Here is a 20,405-nt window from a genome sequence, read left to right on the forward strand (position 1 = left end):
GAAAAGGAAAAAACCAAAAAGGAAGAAAAGAATGCAAGCATTAATCTTAAATGAAGAGTGGGCTCCACAATTAACCTCGATGAATGTTGTTTGAGAAGAGCATGTATACTTTCATCTCTAGTAAAATTAAAATAAAAGAAATGGAAGAAAAAATGTTATAAATAATCTTAAATTAAGAGTGAGAGCCATGATGATTAATGCAGTCAATTCAACATAAAAGTGGTTGTGAGGAGCCAACAAGAGGTGAAAATATGCGAGTCCACGTTTAAGAAAACTCGTCTAAAGAGAATCACAAAACTACATGATTTCTAAAGATCGAAATAACATTAAACAACTTTTTCTTAAAAAACTCTATTATCGAGAGAAAGAAAAGGCAAAAATTTATAAAAGAAACCATGAATATTAACAGATGAAGTGTGGCTCAAAATTTTGTTAATGAAAGTGTTTAAAATTGTTATTGTAAAGAAGAAATACACCGAAAGGAAATGATTAGATGAACTGTGCATACAAAGTGAAGAAAACAATGAAGGGAGAGCTTTGAGGGAGCAACACATGTCTACACCCAAAACCCTCATTTCATATACATTTCATAGATCGAAGAATAATTCAAAACATAAGGTGATCGTACATACCTATATAATAAGCTATCCCAACTTATCAACAACCCAAGATTAAGGGTTGCGTAGAAAAAACAAGTGGATGATTGATATGAAGAGATAATGAAGATCAACTAATATAATCTAAAACTAGAAATGAGAAGAAAGTGGAAGCCATCTAAATGCCATATATAATCCTATAATCGATAATTAATTACTCGATGTGTGTATGGAATTGACTATGGCGGCACCTCGATCGATCTAGTTTGTTTTAATTAAGCAAACGGATAGGGGCGGCGACTGCGATTGAATTCAAATTGCAATGCTAGTGATGTCATGGGGGGCTTCCTTTGACCTTTGGCAATTAACAATTACGCTGCGTTGCTGGGATTGAGGAAGCGCTCCTCCTGCCCCCACGACCCCGGGTAAGGAATGGGCAAAATTCCCGGATCGACCACGATCGAGATAATGTTTGATATATATTTGCTTTCTCGAACACCATCATGTCTGGGAGTTGACCAAGATAGAAAAAATATATCGGTGGACGGTCCACTCAGAAAGGCTGATCACAAATCTTGAGACACGTATAGATAATGGGGTCTTGGCTGGTCTCTACAATTGGGTCGTGGAAAGTGAGAGAAGAGAGTACACACGAGCCATTTTAAGAATGACGTGCACGTACCCAATTGCATTGAAATTTGTATAATGTCCAATCCTGTCCAGGCCCTGGCCCTATCCGGGGAATACAAAAGCTTATCTTCAGGTGGTTCGACGTGGACAAAGTTGTCCTAATTGGGTGTTTTAGTCCAAATTGCACGAATGATGAACGTGATGATGGCTCCTGTTTTTCATATTGAACGGGTCTGGTGGAACTACACGGCCGTCCTCGAGGAGGGACGATGGAATGATCAAAAGCGCTCCTATTTGACCACATGAGAAACGAGGCACGTAGGAACGGACCGAGATTTAAGAAGACGTAGAGCTCTCCCTGGATTGACCGGGACTGGTTGATTATGGCTGTTTAAACGCTGCTTCCTTCTCTTACTTTTGTATTTGGTCTTTACGACGACTTTTAAATTGCTTTGCTTGCGTGAGTTAGCCTTTCCCCGCCGTGACTCGTCGGAGGACGCATCCTTTAATTTTCTTCCTTTATCTTCCTGACTCCGTTCTTCCGTATGTCTCGTGTGTCGCACGCGAGCTTGTGTTTATACATGGGTGCGCACGGTGGGGATGGGAAAAGGGAGCAAGCAAAACCAAATTTGAAAACTTCGTGAGGAAGGAACTGTGGTTAGTGAAATTTACCCCGGACTTTTCTTACCAAATAATGCAACGACAGAGTTGGGATAAGAGGCATTTAGGTTTGGCTATTAAAAACTCAGGGTTGAAAGAGAAAGATTATTAAATTTATTAATGAAAATCTTTCAATTCAACTCGCCGAAAGATATTAAAGTTGAAAGTAAAGTTGTGACATTATTGAAAAGATTAAGACATCATCTTTGTCATTATACTAGATACTTGAACTCGAAAATTACTTATTTTCTTATGATATATGTGACTCGTAGTATCACGTAACTGTGGCATGGAATTGCGTTTGGGTTAATTAGGAAAGCATGTTTTCCGTGGGCCTTGGAGGGCTGGGGGAAGAGAGAGGAGCCAAATGAAAAGAGAGACCACCCCCGTAATATCAGATTAGTGTAAGCTAAACAGGGGACACTCGCGTGTGGCAATCTACCTTATTACCAGGTCCCACTTAAGCCTTTTTGACCTTATTAATCCCACTAATCTGGGGCTAAACATTGTGATCGTTTCCCTGATCGATTGAGGATTACCGAACGAAGAAGAAACCCCAGGGGACGGAGCCCTGGTCAAAGTGCGCCTTTCCTTTCCTCCACCTGCCAGTCAACCGCCACAGCACCATTCCCTCTCAGGCATGGGCTCGTGAAACGAGCTTGGGGACCTCCTCCTTCGTCATGGTCCACGCCTCTTTTTCCATCTCTTCTCTTCCGTCCCTTCTCGGGCTCGCGAAATGCTGAAAGGAGTAAAAAAAGGGTCGGCGTGCTCGCGCTCGGATTCTCCCTGTTGGCACACAAGTGGCTTCCGCTTTATGGCCCTTCGGGACTCGACGCCCATCTTTTTGTTCTGCTTTCCCTTCCTTCCGCTTTCCGGGGGAGATGCCACTGTCGCAGCACCGTCACGTGCTCCATCGTACCTCTTTTGTCTTTCTCGCTCGTGCCCTCCCATCCCCACTTCCACCCCCCCCGCGCGCTCTATTATCTCTTCGTTTTTATGGGGGATTTTTCCTCGCTGCAGTGGTTGGTCGGGCCGTCGTGCGGAGGACACGCCATATGGACAGGTCTAGTCACTCTTCGGCACTGCTCCATTTCTTTTCTGGTTGAGAAAACTGGAGTGTACGATGCACGTGTCATGATGTGCATCAACCCACCATCCGTCGCAAATTAGTAGTTTCGCATAATGAACATGCTTTTTTTGAGGTCATGAACTGAATAACCACGTACGAGGTGTAAAAAATATCTAATTTTATCACTTTTTTTAAATAATCATGTACGGAGTAAGCATCTAAGGATAAATTCGTACGATATTGATCCTCAAATTTGGGACTGAGAACTGATTTTATTGAGTTTGAAATTGAGGATGGGACACAAGTTCAATTTGGGACTGATCGATTAATTTTTGTTTCGTTTTTATATTTCTTGAAATGACACATATACTGTTTCATGAACCGTGATGAGAGGGTAGAGGCGAGCAAGGTGAGAGATGAACAAGGCCGAGGAGAGTGAAGAGGGTTTCTATTTTTATTTTTTTTGTCAAATCCGGATAGGGTTCGTACTTTATATTTTACACAGCAAAAGCCACATGAGAAGGAATAAAGGCGGAGGTGCATATGATAAAACGGCCAATCAGAAAATCCCAGGAGTGGGAGTCAACACGTACAACAATATAATATCTCACGAGTGCTAAGATTAAGGATTGGCCCAGTCCTGGGGAATCAAACAAGGACTTGCTAGGTTAGGTTAGTCTACGGTGGAGCGATGCTCATCGTTAGGAAAAGTAACCCCGGTTAGGGATTCCCAACCGCACTCCGACCTGCCTGTTCCTGCCACGACAAGACGAAGGACGGGGAGGGGGCCCACCCCCAATTTCCACCTCCTCCGCCAGTACAATTACAACTGCGAATGAACGCAGGCCAACCAAGCCCCGACATGCGCGGGACAACGCCAAGGGCGCACTTCGCTTTCGACCGGCAGCAGCCGGTCCCATAAAGCGATCCCACCGGTGAACGTCGGTCACCCCCCGGGGGCGGGGGTAGTTGGGGAATTGACCGCGGTTGGATAATTGCGGCCCCGAGTCACCCCCAACTCAGGGCGAGAAAGAGAGATTAGACAGGAGAGTCGGATCGGTTCCCCCCCCCCTTTTTTTTTTTTTTTTTTTTACTTTGTGGCGTCTGCAACTGCAAGCAACCTACTGCCCAAAAAGCAGAGAAGAGGAAGACCCCCTGCCCCCCGCCATTATTATTCCCCCCCCACCTTGCCTTTTGCTCCCCGCGGAGTTCCAAGTCCCGCCTCCACTCGTAATTCCCCCACGATTCTCCTCCCACCACCACCACCAGCTGATTTCGCGCCTCTCGTTCGCGTTCTCCGTCTCATCCTTCCTTTTGCCGGTGGGTTTCCGGTCGAGATAGCGGAGGGTTCCTGATTCAGAGGGCGGCGGCGGCGGTGACGACGACGAGGAGGAGCTCCGACCTCGAAGCGCTTCGGTCCGATTCCTCCCTTGCGGTCGCGCGTGTCTGACGGACGAGTCGTTTTTTGGCGGGAGATGAGAGATCTGTGCCTGGACCAGAGAGAAATGGCGTCGGGGAGCTCCAGGGTCGAGGCCCGAGCTGGTAATTCCTAACTTTTCCCTCCCCGCACCCCTTCCCCTGTTCTTGTGCGGCGCGGTCGAGGGGTGCTGCTGTCTGCTTGAGATCTGAAGTGATGTTTGAGTTCGTGTGTGTTTTTTCTGCACTCGGCAGATGCGGAGATGGCGCTCTACAACGAGCTCTGGCAAGCCTGCGCTGGTCCTCTCGTCGCCGTCCCTCGTCAAGGCGAGCGTGTCTTCTATTTTCCCCAGGGCCACATCGAGCAGGTTAATTTTACCTCCCTCCTTCCCTCCTTCCCTCCTTCCTTAGCTGATTGCGTGTGCGAGCGTGTCGAGTCCAGAAAAAACCGCAAGTAGAGTCTCCTTTGGTTAGAGGTTTGCAGTTAAATGACCAACTCGACCGATGCTGATGCTGTTGCTTCTTTGAGTTGGGTTTTAGGTCGAGGCCTCCACCAATCAGGTCGCCAACCAGCAGATGCCCCTCTACAATCTTCCCTCGAAGATCCTTTGCCGTGTCATCAACGTCCAATTGAAGGTCGGTATCGATCGTCTGCCCTCTTTTCGTTCCAGTCCTGTTCTGGCTGAAAAACTCCTTCAGCTTTAGCTTGATTGACTACTTTTGCTTTTTATTTTTAATTCTTCTTTTCGTTCGCTTAGTTCGTCTCTTGGCCTTTGCAGGCTGAACCGGACACTGATGAGGTGTTTGCGCAAATAACCTTGCTTCCCGAGGCGAACGTAAGTAGTGATGATTCATTGCTTCGATGGGCACAATTCGAGTATATTCGTCCTAATATTCGAGCTGCTTCTTCAATTTCAGCAAGATGAGGACTCCCTGGACAAGGAACCCCCTCCTCCGCCTCCTCCGAGATTCAAGGTGCATTCTTTCTGCAAGACCTTGACTGCCTCGGACACCAGCACTCATGGTGGATTCTCAGTGTTGAGACGTCATGCGGACGAATGCCTCCCGCAACTGGTGAGGATGTTGGCCTGCTCATGATACGAGAGCCCCAACTTCTTTCCTTCCAAACAATCCGTGCACGCTCTCTAATTTATTGCCCCTCACCGTAACTTTCACAGGACATGTCAAAACAACCTCCTACGCAAGAACTAGCCGCCAAGGATCTGCATGGGAATGAATGGCGTTTTCGACATATTTTCCGAGGTACAAATTGATGACTTCAGTTCTTGGCTATTATGGCCCTGTCAGCTCGAAATTGTCTTTGACATGAATGATAAGTTCGATATGCATGGTATTTGTGCTTAAAAGTCTCACCCCCTATGCAAATGTGCTCGGAACAATATCCAAGTTTGGGTTTATTGTTGCATCAATATACCGCATCTTTTATCAGCTGTCAAACCAAATTTGTTGACCCTCTCATCATGGTTAACCATATTCATCTGGTATGATATTGCCAGGCCAGCCAAGGAGGCACCTACTGCAAAGTGGTTGGAGTGTTTTTGTGAGCTCCAAAAGACTTGTCGCTGGGGATGCATTTATATTCCTAAGGTGGCTATATTGTCTTTGCAATTATCTTCATATGGTTTATGTGGCATCAAAACCCAAGCATCACTGATGTATGTAATGCAGGGGCGAAAATGGGGAACTTCGTGTAGGTGTTAGACGAGCTATGAAACAGCAAGGCAACGTTTCACCATCAGTCATATCTAGTCACAGCATGCATCTTGGTGTCCTTGCTACGGCATGGCATGCCATTTCTACAGGAACCATGTTCACTGTTTACTACAAACCTAGGTCAGTACTTTGCATCAGATCCTTGTATGTACACATGGTTAAGAAGAAAGTTTTGAGTTTCCTTTTAGGAATTGTGGTGTGAATTTTTTTAACCCATATACAACTTTGTTCTTCATAGTTGGTTTTAGATGCGGACATCGACTGGTCAATTAGAATATTATGCTTTACACTCTGAATCATAAGGTGCTTGCGTAATCACCTGTGCAATTTTGACTGTAGCATAGGCTTGTCATTCTCTGATTGTCTGCTCCTTTAAAGAGGAATTTATCACCATTCCATAGGCTTCATATTCATATATTGAAATGAGGTGTGATGAAACCAGAGGGTAGTCCTGGATCTTCTGTGTGCGGATGACCGACTTTGTTAACTTGTGCTTGTCACTCCCCCTTAAAATATGGGGAAAAAATGGTATCAAGATATGCACTGACATATGTCGCCTAAACCTCCTTCTTCCATTGTTTCTTGTGGAGGAGGGAGATGGGGGGAATTACCTACCTTGTGGAGGGTGAGACGGGGGAAAAAAATTGACCTACCTCGTGGAGGGTGAGATGGAAAGAAATCGCTTCTTTTAATAGTTCTGTGAGATAACTGTTTTTGCTTGGACATTTTTTTGTCCAATGTTTTGACATATTTGAACCATATAGTATAGTTGATAGAGAGTCTGCTATAGAATATATATGGCCATGTGGTTGATCTTCATTATAAACTTGGAAATCCACTTGCCCTCTTTAACGGTTTGCTATAGCAAAGCCTAGCAACAAATATGGCCTTTACATGGTTGGACCAGTCACATTCAAATTAGATCTTTTACTACTTTAAATTTTGTTGACCCTTTTCTTTATTGAATGGAGCAAGTAAAACTGTCAAGTTACCCGAGTGTATTGCTGTGTTGTTTTAACTAAATGTTCTGTAACAATTATGTTGTCTTAGGATAAGCCCTGCTGAGTTCATCATCCCTTATGATCAGTACATGGAGTCTCTCAAGAAGAATTACTCCATTGGCATGAGATTCAAAATGAGATTTGAAGGGGAAGAAGCTCCAGAGCAGAGGTATAGAAACTCGTTTCTAAATGAGATCTCAAGTATTCTCTGCATTGTTGCTATATTTGAGAATGACTGTGGATTCAGCTTTCAAGGCCAAAAGTACCTGTGTCACTGCATGAATATGATATATGCCTGTCTCGATGAATAGGGATAAAATTAAATCTCACTCTCTCTCTCTCTCTCTCTCTCTCTCTCAAAACACATGCACACCGGCCCACCTCCACATACCATCAATGCCTAAGATTCTGCTACTCTTTCCTGTTACTTCTTGTATTCTCTGGTTGATATTAGGACCATGTATATACTTTAATAAAGCGAGATAAGTCGGTTGATATTGTTAATGTGTAGCCTTGTGACTTATTAAATTGTCGAAGGGTTGCTTCTCACCCCCCCCTCCCTTTCTCTGTAGCCCGCTTCATTTTCATTTAAGATTTCTCTTACATGGGCATTTTAAAATCACATAGGTTTACTGGAACAATAATCGGCATTGAAGATGCTGACCCAAAAGGGTGGCGAGATACAAAATGGAGGAGTCTCAAGGTAGTATTTTGACCCCTCGTCTATATGGTGTTGCTGGCATGGTTCCCACTTAAAATGTCATGCCACTTTTTCAGGTGAGATGGGATGAGAATTCTGCCATACCTCGTCCAGAAAGAGTATCACCTTGGAACGTAGAACCTGCTCTGGCTCCTCTTGCTCTAAACCCTCTTCCAGTGTCCAGGCCTAAAAGGCCCAGGTCAAGCATATTGCCCTCGTCTCCTGAATCTTCAGTTCTTACTAGGGAAGGTATGGCTTGTGTTGTTCTTGTTAGTGTAATGTCCATAGCTTTATAGTTTCAGGACCTATTGACTGACCTTGTTCAGGTTATATATGTAAAGTAGCTGCAGACCCTTCATCTTCAAATGGGCATTCGAGGATCTTGCAAGGTCCAGAATCATCAACCTTGAGAGGAATTGCCACCGATAATGATTTTGATGTCGTGGATAAGTCTGTAATGTTTACACCTTCAATGGAGGAAGAAAAGATTGATATGCTTTCTGCTTCTAAAAGACACGGACTGGATAGCTGGATGACTTCAGGCAGGAGGGGGCCAACCTGCGCTGATTTACTATCAGGTTTCGGTGGAAATACTGATGTCTCCCATGGGTTCAGCTTGTCCTCCGAACAATCTTCTGCAGCTAATCCAGCGAGAAAGCATTTAGTAGATCAAGGAAGGAAGTTTCATATAATTGGGAATTCTTGGTCCATGATACCTTCTAGTCTATCGCTTAACTTGTCAGAATCTAATAGAAACAGTTCTTTACATGGAAATGATATGCACTCTCCGCGAGGTATTGGGAAATATAGTGGGTCCAAAGAATATCCAGTTGTTCATGGCCAGAGAGTTGAGCAGCCACATCAGAACTGGGTGATGCGTCCACCCATGTCGCCTCATTTTAATTTTCCTCACGCAAGTGAGTCAATCTCAAAGTCTCCCTATGCACAACAGCATGAAGCCATTAAAGCAAAGGGAGGCAACTGCAAGCTCTTTGGAATTCCTCTGGTCAGCAATCCTGTTATGGCTAAGTCTGCTGTCTCAGTTAGAAGCGCGACAAATGTGTTCACGGACCATGTGGATTCCCCATCATGTCAAGCTCATGGGTTTCGACTGGATCAGCCAACGGAGCCACTAAATGCAGCAAATGGTGGAGATGATCTGGTTGCCAATGAGCTGGAGAAGGAGAAGCTGTTCCAGAATAGTCAACCACATAACAGAGATGTCCATCATAGGGTTCAGGCTAGCTCAACTAGAAGTTGTACCAAGGTTATCATTTTTCTCCAATGATTTTTCCAAGCTGACGTGACCTCTTTTGAGTTCTCTTATATTAATGAAGTATTTGTTCAGGTTCAGAAGCAGGGGATTGCACTTGGTAGATCTGTGGACCTAGCCAAGTTCAGCAATTATGATGAACTGAGGGCTGAATTAGATCAATTATTTGAATTCGGTGGGGAGTTAATGAATCCAAGAAGCAACTGGCTAATTGTATATAATGATGATGAGGGTGACATGATGCTTGTTGGGGATGACCCGTGGCAGTAAGTGTTTATGTCAAACAATTTTTTGGATTATGTTTCATGGCCTTCAATTTTGATGGCAATCTGCTTGATGCCACTGTTCCTTTAACTGACCAGTTTCATTTTTTGCTGATTCAGGGAATTTTGTGGCATTGTCCGAAAGATTTTTATTTATACTAGAGAGGAGGTTCAAAAGATGAAGCCAGGGACTATTAGTGCCAAAGATGAGGACAATTTGATGGTCGATGAAGGGGTGTTTTCAAAGAAAATGACTTCGGACACGCTGCCTTCGGCGTCTGACCCAAAGAACTGTTAAAATTCTCTCATGTCTGTGAGGTAACAATCTCTTTCTATGCTCGAGCTAATTAGTACAAGAAAGAATTCATGCTGGATGACAAAATTCTCCTCTTGCTATCTGAACTAGACAAATCATGTTGAATGTATTATGTGGCTTTTCTATCTTTTTAATGCCTTCCCTGTGATGTTTAGATATCTGGCATTATATAAGATGTGGATTTCTTCCTTTGTCAGGTCTTTAAAGTCATTGGAGAAGCCTAATCCAGCCGGTATGTGATAAGGAATTTTGTCTCTCCTTTATTTGAAGGAATAAAATCTGAAGTATTCCATTCTCCAGTTTTGGACAAATGGACTTAGTACTGTACGATTCTTCACTCTATTGTACATGAGATGGAATGTGTATATTCTGTTAGGGAGCTTCAATAACGAATCAGCTTCACTTTGTACAGAGCTGTTATTGCTGCCACTTCATGACAGATGTAAATGAAAGCATCATCCATTATGACATATTTTTAAGTAAATGTATCTTTCTTCAGCGATGATAAGGAGAATTCTTTGATGCTCCTTAATCTGATATCTGGTTTCAGTGTCAAAAGAGTAAGCTCATTGGTATCTGCGACGGGATGGTAAACCCTTATACGAACTGTGTGGTATCTGCTCATTGGTACCTCCTGTTTGCCTATTTTTTAATTAGGTCCGGCTTCATCCATATGGTATCTGCTTTATGGTCATATAAATAGGAGATGCCTGTTAAAGCTTTTTGTTCAAACTTATGGGATCTTTGATTGTTCTAGTCTGTTGTATGAATTTTTCAGAGTGGATTTGTGTTAATTCCCAAGACATGAATTTGGGTTTCCAGTTCCTTTTGTGGAAATCTTTTCTCCAACCTGTTTGCCGGGGGAATAAATGTTATACGTGTGACTAGTTTCAGTTACTGAGTTAGCTTCTCCTTCTTGTAGCTACAGTTCCCTGATGCTGAAATTCATCTTTGTCCACGGGGACTGCACATAATCTTCTCTGTCTATATCCTCTGTGCTTCAGTGACCATTTTCTGCCCCGCAAAGCCGTATTTGTATCATCAATGGGATTCTTGGATTTGGCTTCAAGATGCATGGGTGAGAGCTTGTATGAGCTCATATTTTGTCTGTATTTTGGACTTTTTTTTTTTTTTTATAATTTGATTGGCTGTTTGTATTGTGGCCTGATATGTCTTCCGCATATTGTGTTTGGCTAATATGGTTCCTTTCTTATAGCCCCCTGAGGAGGCCAGAGAGCTTGACAGAGAACTACGGCAGATTGAAAAGGAGAGAAATGAGGCCTGTTCGTATTCAGCATTTTGAGAAGGTATGGGACTCTTCTTTGCTTGCCTTGGAATTAAAAGCAAGTTCAATTGTTATGCATGTCATATTTCATGGAGAGAATCGATGCGATCCTTTTCTTGTGTGAGGATTACTGTCCTGCATTGATTCAAATCTGGTTGTCCCTTGATTCTTGCATCTAGATGGTTTTACAAAATGAGTTAGCATTTGGAGCATATTCGTCAGCGATTTTAGGGATGATGCCACGATTGGTTTCTCTACTTTCGCTTGAAATTCAAAACCTTCCATGAACCTCTTTTTTCCCCCAAAATACTTTACTTTTTGAGAAGTTACACCATTTGTCCTTCGGTTAATAACTTAATTTTTTTCTGACCGATTGTTTTCGACATGGACCGTTGGAAAGTTGAGTTAGTGATCAGAGAAATTGACATGTATTAAATGAGTAGAAAAAAATTAAATAAATTAAAACACAAAAAAATGCAGAAATAATAGGCAAAATAGGAAAATAATAATATTCGATACCAAGCTGCTGCTTGCTATGGTCTCGTGATGCCACCTCGAGCTTGATTGTCCATGGTTGTGAGATGTCGAAGCTTTGAGTGGAGACTCTGGATTGAGCATCAAGTGCATAACACGTCGATTTTAATATTCGTGTCTGTGGGCTCGAGCTTTGCGGCTATGTTTGCCATGAGACTCTGGATTGAGCATCCATTGCCCCAACACTTCGATCTAGCTGCCATCGCCGTGAGATTGAAGCTTGAGTAGCCATGGGCACTGCAAGTGGGCTGGAACTAAAGATCTAGCGTCTATGACCAAAAAACTCGAAACTTAGGTTACTGTGGTAGCAAGCTTGAGGCTGCGAATGAGAAGAGATTGAGCTTGTGCGAAGGTCAGCTAGAGTTTTTGAAGTTAAGATGTCGTTTAGAAGTGAAAAGGAAGAACTCTATTGATTTTCAATAGATGGCGAGGAAGGGAGGGAGGGAGGGAGAGGGAATTTTGAAAAATGCAAGATCCAAGAAAAAAACAGCTGGACAGTTTTGAATTTTGAGCAAAAGTAGAGGGACTGCTGGTGACATTACCCCAGCATTTTTCTTTGACATTTCTTCTTGTTTATTTTTTTCTTTTTTTTGAGTAACTGAGTATCTGTGCTTGTAGGAATGTTGAATAGGCCAGGGGAGTTGAAATGGATCACAACTGGGGGGGCTTCCGCAGCGAATGGACTTCACTTTACAGAGTAGTCGTTGCCTACCTCTTCATGGTGTTTGGTTACTACTTAAGCGTGTCATCCGCTTCCTGAGGAGGATATTAGCTTTATGCGGCGAGTTTCGATTGTTGCTGATGTAGTTGTGGTGGATGAATGATGATATTTGGATCATACTGACATTGCGGATTTGATGATGAATGGAGAGGACGGCAGAGCAGTTTTTGCTTATGGGATTTTTGACGAGGAAGTTGGTGCAGGAGGTGAGCAAGAGTCGAAGCAAAAGAGAGCCAAGCTATGCTGAGTGCCTTTTTTTTTTTTTCCTCTCTTAAGATTGGACTGACCCGAACACCCTTCTGTTTGGGTTTTCTTTCCGGCGTTCAAGTCAGTTTCTCACAACGTCAATCTCTCCCCCACGCCACAAACCCCACCCCGCCGGGGCGGGGGTTATATCTTGGCTTCAGATAATCTCAGATATCAGGTGGTCGGCGAAGTGTAGGGAAAAGGACAGAATAGGGATTGTCACTGCTCAACCCTATTTGTATATGGTTACGGAAAAGGGATTGTTACTGGTCAACCCTATTTGTATATGGCTGCTTTGGGCGTGTGAACCTATAAAAAAAATTGCGTCTCCTCGTTCGGTACTTTTTATGGCATGACACTAAGAAAAGGGAACTTTTGTTCCGAAATTCAAAGAAAACAGGTTATAACCGATCGATCTTTTTAGATGATTTCTTTCTTTTGCTAATTTGAATGTCAATGGAAGGAAGGAAGGAAGAGCTTACAGAGCGTTCAAGTTCAAGAAAGCGTGTATTCATTTCTCGAGTGAAGATGCCACATGGCAAATTAAATTTCGTCTCAAGCGTGCTTCAAATCTTTCAAAGGCGTTTCACACGTGATTCGAGACTATAGTTTTGGTTGTTCGAGCACGGGGAACACAAGTGCCAATTGGGGAGGAGTCTTTCCGATGTGGAGCAGTACCGCATTGATTGAATTCCTATCTAACTTTTAAAAGGGTGTCTCGTGGACAAGTAGTTTGATGTTTGCGGTCAACGCCCAAATCCGAAAGAAGCGCTTTTTTTTGTCTTGTTAGGTGTGAGGGATTAAGGGAATTGGGGGGGTTTAGAACATTAACAGAACATATTTTTGACTGACGGTTGCACTTGTAAAGGTGGGCGGGGGCGGGGGTACCTTAATTTCACTTCTGACAGGGGATAATATTTTATTTAATTATTTTCTAAAATTTCTTTGGAAACGATGATAATGTAAAAGCTACTCGGCCATGCCGTCAAGTCGTGACTCAAGACCCGTGCACGTAAGCGCTAGTCGAGCCGCACCAAACTCACAATTCTCCGCGGACCACGTCGCGCATGAAATGGGTCGACAGAAATATCTGTGGAGGGGTCGGCGTTGCATTGGATGTGGGGGAAAGGGAATGGCTGAGACAGCACGCAACACGGTTTGGTTTCATCTCTATTTTTTCGACACGACGTCAAATAGAATTAAGACCAGCTGAGAAATCATGGGTGCGTGAGTTTGAGTTTAGCGATTTTATAAACAGAAAAAAAGAAGAGAAAAAGAAAATAGGGGAGAAGGGTTTTTGCAGGGGGATAATTATCAGGAAATGCGAGGGAATGGAAGGGGGGATTTGATGGACGAGAATTCACGAGAAACAAGAAAAATATCATTGGAGGGGAAGACGGAGACGGAGACGGAGACGGAGACGGAGAAGGAGAGCGACAATATCTTAATAAGGCCAGGAATGCGTCGGTGTTTCGTGGGAATCAATCGTCCGTCCGTAAATATCTTAATAAAAAAGCAAAAGGAGATGAGACGGAAAAGCCGCCTTCCAGTCCGTCCTCCCCCCCCACCCTTCCCTTATCATAATATCATCACCACCCTCCTCCTCCCCCTTCTTCTTCTTCTTCTCTATCTCTGTCTCGGAGTTGAGCCCTTTCAGGTAAAAGCCCCTGGTGATGGGCGATCATCTCTCTCGATTAGTTTAAATTCAGTTCCTTTTGATTATCCGGTGAAGGTTTCCTTCTCAGCTTTTAGCAATTTGACGGATGATGATGAGTGAGCTCAGCTCACGGTTGTATTCTCTCCCTCTGCCCTTCTTTCTCGCAAGGTCTGAGCAGCTCAAGTTCGGACGCCGCCCCGCTTTCTGACCCTTTTCCCCCCTTGCATTCCTGCATGTAGTTAAGTCCTTATGCTGATGATGGAATGCCGGAATTAGATACGTTACTCGTTCCGCAGTCTTCATTCGATTCTGAATTTCATCTCTGAGACGTCTTCTTTTTGCGAAGCGCCCCCCCCTTTTCCCCTCTCTCGTTCTCCCACGCGAAGCGATTCCGCGCACGAACTTAAGCGTAGCGACAATCTGAGAAAGACCGCACTTTGAATATCAGTTATTTTTCCACGTCGCGAATTACGCTCTGGAATGCTGCTACGGTTGTTTTTCCTTTGCAATTTGCTTGCTCACGTTGCGGACTGACCCGTTTGTCCGCCTATGCAGGCATCTTGGTCGGAGTTATGGCTGGGGTCTTGGCGCAGTCGAGGAATGCGCCGGCCATAGTGTCTGGCCAGAGGTATGGCGGCTCCGGCGGTTCTGCCAAGTCGAGGAGGAGTGTGAAAATGATGTCCGCGCTCACTGCTCCCAGTATAAGGATGAGGGGCTTCTCTGGTCTCAGAGGATCCAACAGTTTGGACACTTTGTTGAATTCAAGCCCTGACTTTCACTCTAGGGTGGCAAATTCAATCTCATTTCGCAGGGGGAAGGCAAGCCGTGGTGTAGTCAGGGCCATGTTCGAGCGCTTCACCGAGAAAGCCATCAAAGTCATCATGCTTGCTCAAGAGGAAGCACGGAGGCTGGGTCACAATTTCGTGGGGACAGAGCAAATTCTCCTGGGTCTTATCGGCGAAGGCACCGGTATTGCTGCTAAAGTCCTTAAGTCGATGGGAATCAATTTGAAAGATGCTCGTGTCGAGGTTGAAAAGATAATTGGGAGGGGAAGTGGATTTGTTGCCGTGGAGATTCCCTTCACTCCACGTGCAAAGCGCGTCTTGGAACTGTCCTTGGAAGAAGCTCGACAACTAGGTATGATATTTCTCCCCTTTGAAGCTGTTACAATTATCTATCTACTTCTAGGCGATTGTCCCCCGCTCAATATTGCATATTGCCTGACGTATATCTTGTACTAACTAACTAACTAGTAAGGTTTGCTTCTTTTAAATCATAAGGTCATAACTACATTGGGTCTGAGCACTTGCTTCTTGGATTGCTTCGTGAGGGTGAGGGTGTGGCTGCTCGTGTTCTTGAGAACATGGGTGCTGATCCTAGCAACATTCGCACACAGGCAAGCAAGCATCGTGTGCTTATTTGTTTGATGTTACGACAATATTGCATGTTGTGAGTATTTTGCAAGGGGGAGACACTGATATATCCTGTAAATAGGTCATTAGAATGGTGGGTGAGAGCACCGAAGCTGTTGGAGCTGGTGTTGGTGGAGGAGTAGTGGCAACAAAATGCCAACGCTTGAGGAGTATGGAACCAATTTGACTAAGATGGCAGAGGAGGTGATTCTTTGGCCATCATTTTGTTATTGCATCCTTTCAAGTGATTATATTGCTCTGCTATTCTCAAGCTTCTTTTACATATTTTCTAGGGCAAATTGGATCCTGTTGTTGGAAGGCAGCCGCAAATAGAACGAGTTGTCCAAATTCTTGGTCGTCGAACCAAAAATAATCCCTGCCTTATCGGAGAACCTGGTGTTGGGAAGACTGCAATTGCTGAAGGTCTTGCTCAGCGTATTTCAAGCGGTGATGTCCCTGAAACAATTGAAGGGAAGAAGGTATGCAAATGGTTCGTTTGCTTTTTCACGATGGTGTTGCATTGCTGTTAACCATCACCTGTTGTGAGTACTAGAGTCAGATTTCAATGAGCTCAAGCATGACTGGGAAAGTGCTATAGAATGGATGATGTTGATACTGTCCCATCACATCATACTATTTATCTGATTTTGTTCTTCATTGTTTGAATCCAACAATGACTGAGATGGGCATAGTCCTTTGATCTTTGCTACCATAAATTGACAGATTTATCCATGATTGTGACTCAGGTCATTACCCTGGACATGGGTCTTTTAGTTGCTGGAACAAAGTATCGTGGAGAGTTTGAAGAGAGATTGAAGAAGCTAATGGAGGAAATTAAACAGAGTGATGAAATTATACTCTTCATTGATGAGGTGCATACACTTATTGGAGCAGGAGCAGCAGAGGGGGCTATTGATGCTGCAAATATTCTCAAGCCTGCTCTTGCAAGAGGTGAACTGCAGGTAAGTTGTATTGACATGTAGCTTTTGATTATGCAAATTTTTGCCCATCTGGTTCTAAGTCTGTTGTGGTTTTGGTGATTCTGATAAAGATCATTGAGAGCTTAGGTTGACTGCTGGAGTCCCACAGCTTTAGACTGTGCTCAGAGCGTATTGTTTGGCTTTTCAAACTTTCTTACATGTGCACCAATATTTGCATGCATTATATAAGCAAATCGCTAAGCACCTCCTGTATGATCCTGATAGAGTGTGTTATCTGGAAGGATATGTGCCAACAGAGCTCCAATTTAGCATCTTTGCATCCTACTCTTCCACTGTCCTGCTTTTTTTTTTTTCCATGCATCCATGCAAGCTAAAGAAGCCTTCGCAGCAAAAAGTTCCTTGCCAAGGGAATGTCCATTGCCTTCAGAACTCCCTCCTGGACACTGTGGTTCTCATCCCAAAAAAACTAGTCATCCCCTGTTTTCTTGAGAAGTGTGGGGCAAGGATGGATTTCCCTGCAAAATTAAAGATGAACCTTACCAAGGCCTGGATGTCTCAGCTTTCTTGGTGTAACTTGCAGCCTCTTGTAATTGACCATATGTTGTAAATAATCTCTTGAAAATGGACAAAATGGCTTTCTCTTCTGTTGTGAGGGGCTTTTCTATGCCAAGACAACCACTGTTCTTTACTCTCTTTGGAGGAGTGTTATGAATCTGCTTTCCTTGATTAGAGTAACTGATTATAGCAAGAGACTAGCAGTTAGCCCACAGCTCAGTCAGTTTTCAAATGCATTCACCTTGGTTAACTCTTAATGAGAGAGAGGATTAATGTTATTCAATTACTATGGTGCAGTGTATTGGGGCCACCACCCTGGATGAATACAGGAAGCACATTGAGAAGGACCCAGCCTTAGAAAGACGATTCCAGCCTGTCAAAGTTCCCGAGCCAACAGTGGATGAAACTATTCAGATTCTGAAGGGACTCCGAGAGAGATATGAGATCCATCACAAGCTGCGTTACACTGATGAAGCCTTAGTATCTGCTGCGCATCTCTCTTACCAGTACATAAGGTATGAAGCCTTGAAATGCGTTTCCTTGCTGGATTTACCTGATGGCTTTCCACAGTTTTGGAAGCTCTTTGGTTTTTTGTCTTAAATTCATTATTGTTCAATCTGTGGTGCAAACAGATCGATGGGAAATTTCTGGTTTATTCGTTTGTTCAATTTTGAATCTTAATTGTGCTTGTCTTGTGTCTTGATTCTTCAGAGTGAATGTGTTAGCTTCACAGGCTATTTGCATTTGGGGTTTCAGTTCCCTTTGTGAAGATTTCTGTCCCATACACATTCAATGAGCCATTGGAGTAAATCTTATGCATATGGCTAGTTTTATTAGTCTTAAAATATCTTCTTCCGTATGCATATGGTGCATGATACCAAGATTGTTATCCACTAAGTTGAAACATATTTACGCCGTGCTTTCACTCTCTTCTTCAGTGACCGTTTTCTGCCCGACAAGGCCATTGATTTGGTTGATGAGGCGGGTTCTCGGGTTCGGCTTCGTCATGCACAGGTATAAGCTCTTACTTTGCTTATGCACAGCCTGTTATGTCTTCCACGCTTAGTCTTATGTGTTAACGTGATTCCATTTGTGTAGCTCCCTGAGGAGGCCAGAGAGCTTGAGAAAGAACTCCGGCAGATCACAAAGGAGAAGAATGAGGCTGTTCGCAGTCAGGATTTTGAGAAGGTATGAAACTTTTCCTTTCTCTTCTCACCTTTGAATTATTTGCAAGTTTGGAGTGTTATGCATGTTATACTTCACAGAAGGAAGTCATATATACTTCCTTTTTTCATTTTTTCTTGAGGATTACTGTTCTGCACGAGATTTACATCTGCCGCCACTTGATTGTGTGCCAAAAGTCAATTTGCAATTTGAGTTTGGAGCAGATTCATCACATTGGCCATTTTGTCTTTCAAATTTTTGTGTTTGTTATTTTGCTCGCATTATTTATTACTTTACTAAGGAGCAATGATACACTCTCTGACGACTGAGCCGAAGAACAACCAAATATGACTCAACAGCACTAGATGTAATTAACAGCAACGAAGAGGGTGTTTCTTTGTTGTCTGACATTCGGAGCCTTTTTTGATTGAAAGGGTCGGAGTAACAATGATTATCCTTTCACTAAGAAACACTGAAATCTTGAACAGGCCGGAGAGTTACGTGATAGAGAAATGGATCTTAAGGCACAGATATCTGCGCTGGTTGACAAAGGCAAGGAGATGAGCAAGGCTGAGACTGAGGCTGGGGATGTTGGTCCTGTTGTTACTGAAGTGGACATTCAGCACATTGTCTCCGCTTGGACTGGCATTCCTGTAGAGAAAGTGTCAAGTGATGAGTCAGATCGCCTCCTCAAAATGGAAGAGACCCTGCACAAGCGAGTCATTGGACAGGATGAAGCAGTTAAAGCCATTAGCCGCGCCATCAGGCGAGCTCGTGTTGGGCTCAAGAACCCTAATCGACCGATTGCCAGTTTCATCTTTTCTGGCCCAACTGGTGTTGGGAAGTCAGAACTCGCCAAAGCACTGGCGGCTTATTACTTTGGATCTGAAGAAGCCATGATCCGGCTTGACATGAGTGAGTTCATGGAAAGACACACAGTGTCCAAGCTAATTGGTTCCCCACCTGGTTATGTTGGATATACAGAAGGTGGTCAGCTCACTGAAGCTGTTCGTCGGCGTCCTTACACAGTGGTTCTGTTTGATGAGATCGAGAAGGCCCATCCGGATGTCTTCAACATGATGCTTCAAATTCTTGAGGACGGAAGATTGACAGATAGCAAGGGGAGAACTGTTGATTTCAAGAATACACTTCTCATAATGACGTCCAATGTTGGGAGCAGTGTAATAGAGAAGGGAGGCCGCAGGATAGGATTTGATCTCGATTATGATGAGAAGGATAGTAGTTACAACCGAATCAAGAGCCTAGTGACAGAAGAGCTGAAGCAATACTTCCGGCCAGAGTTCTTGAATAGATTGGATGAAATGATAGTGTTCCGTCAGCTTACTAAGTTGGAGGTGAAGGAAATCGCCCACATCATGCTTAGGGAGGTGTTTGAGCGGCTGAAAGCAAGGGAGATTGAACTTCAAGTGACAGAGAGATTTACGGACATGGTGGTGGAGGAAGGCTACAATCCAAGCTATGGTGCGAGGCCTCTGAGGAGAGCAATAATGAGACTACTGGAGGACAGTATGGCTGAGAAAATGCTTTCCGGGGAGATCAAAGAGGGTGATTCTGTCATTGTGGATGTTGATTCTGATAAAAAGGTAACTGTGCTCAACGGAAGCAGCGGCACTCCAGAAGCTACTTTCTCTACACCTACACCATGAGAAGTCTACTGATATCAAAGCCGGGTTGTCTTTAAAGGGGCTGTCCAGGCCGGCAGCAAAACTTTAGTCCGTGGATATTCGGTTGGTACTTGCAATTCTTTGGCACGATGGCAAGTAGCACCAACAGCTTTTAGACGCACACCGCTGGACGGTGGATAGGCAGATGTGTAATACAACAAAAGTCAGAAAGACGCTTGTTTATATTCAGTTCTAATAATGATAATGATATATATGATATTTGACAATTAGAAGGCGTGAAAACGGCCAGTCGAAATGATGTCTAAGGTTATAAGACATATTTGTGACATATCCGGAGAACCATATGTCGTTTCTGCGGCCTCTTGGTCTTTTTGGTTTTTGTTTTTTTACTCATGCAAGTCATGAATGTATTCCTCTCTCGTTCCGATCATAATTCAGTTATGTACCGTTACTGGTAGAAAAGACCCTTGCTGCAATTCCGACCTTTTAGTTTCTTCATATCTTATGTGTACGCTAGATTCTAATTTGATGTGTATTTCCTTTTCTGTTGATTGCGTCTAACGTTTGTTTATCATAGTAGAAGGCA

The 20,405-nt window shown here is 43.7% G+C and overlaps 2 protein-coding genes across 11 annotated transcripts; both read left to right on the forward strand.

Annotated features, from left to right (window-relative positions):
- Nucleotides 1-4,095: 4,095 nt before the first annotated feature.
- On the forward strand, nucleotides 4,096-12,855 carry LOC104427640 (auxin response factor 2A). Of its 10 annotated transcripts, none has more exons than XM_039305542.1 (18): nucleotides 4,096-4,497; nucleotides 4,627-4,739; nucleotides 4,912-5,007; nucleotides 5,151-5,207; nucleotides 5,290-5,445; nucleotides 5,550-5,634; nucleotides 5,889-5,979; nucleotides 6,061-6,225; nucleotides 7,156-7,275; nucleotides 7,734-7,809; nucleotides 7,884-8,055; nucleotides 8,133-9,073; nucleotides 9,155-9,345; nucleotides 9,463-9,660; nucleotides 9,856-9,890; nucleotides 10,581-10,746; nucleotides 10,875-10,965; nucleotides 12,096-12,855. In XM_039305542.1, exons 1-14 carry the CDS (start codon nucleotides 4,431-4,433, stop codon nucleotides 9,638-9,640), a joined length of 2,508 nt encoding a protein of 835 aa, XP_039161476.1. In that variant the 5' UTR covers nucleotides 4,096-4,430; the 3' UTR covers nucleotides 9,641-9,660; nucleotides 9,856-9,890; nucleotides 10,581-10,746; nucleotides 10,875-10,965; nucleotides 12,096-12,855. The 10 variants fall into 10 exon arrangements, with proteins under 10 accessions (XP_039161476.1, XP_039161478.1, XP_039161474.1 ...); XM_039305544.1 differs by having other exon boundaries at nucleotides 12,109-12,855; XM_039305540.1 differs by having other exon boundaries at nucleotides 10,581-10,736.
- Nucleotides 12,856-13,995: 1,140 nt separating this feature from the next.
- Nucleotides 13,996-20,303, forward strand: LOC104425765 (ATP-dependent Clp protease ATP-binding subunit ClpA homolog CD4B, chloroplastic). The gene is given in 11 exon segments (XM_010038558.3): nucleotides 13,996-14,101; nucleotides 14,657-15,238; nucleotides 15,382-15,497; nucleotides 15,596-15,650; nucleotides 15,653-15,717; nucleotides 15,807-15,992; nucleotides 16,260-16,475; nucleotides 17,307-17,524; nucleotides 17,948-18,023; nucleotides 18,108-18,197; nucleotides 18,662-20,303. Coding segments are annotated over 10 exon segments (2,766 nt in total). The 5' UTR covers nucleotides 13,996-14,101; nucleotides 14,657-14,673; the 3' UTR covers nucleotides 19,841-20,303.
- The last annotated feature ends 102 nt before the right edge of the window (nucleotides 20,304-20,405 follow it).

Source organism: Eucalyptus grandis, chromosome 11 (assembly GCF_016545825.1).
Source record: "Eucalyptus grandis isolate ANBG69807.140 chromosome 11, ASM1654582v1, whole genome shotgun sequence".
NCBI lineage: Eukaryota > Viridiplantae > Streptophyta > Magnoliopsida > Myrtales > Myrtaceae > Eucalyptus > Eucalyptus grandis.

Excerpts from the sequence above, each read along its gene's own strand:
- LOC104427640 (XM_039305542.1), top strand. The coding sequence starts at position 4,431 with ATGAGAGATCTGTGCCTGGACCAGAGAGAAATGGCGTCGGGGAGCTCC. Across the intron at positions 5,980-6,060 it reads GATGCATTTATATTCCTAAG|GGGCGAAAATGGGGAACTTC; the intron begins GTGGCTATATTG and ends TATGTAATGCAG. Across the intron at positions 8,056-8,132 it reads TTCAGTTCTTACTAGGGAAG|GTTATATATGTAAAGTAGCT; the intron begins GTATGGCTTGTG and ends GACCTTGTTCAG.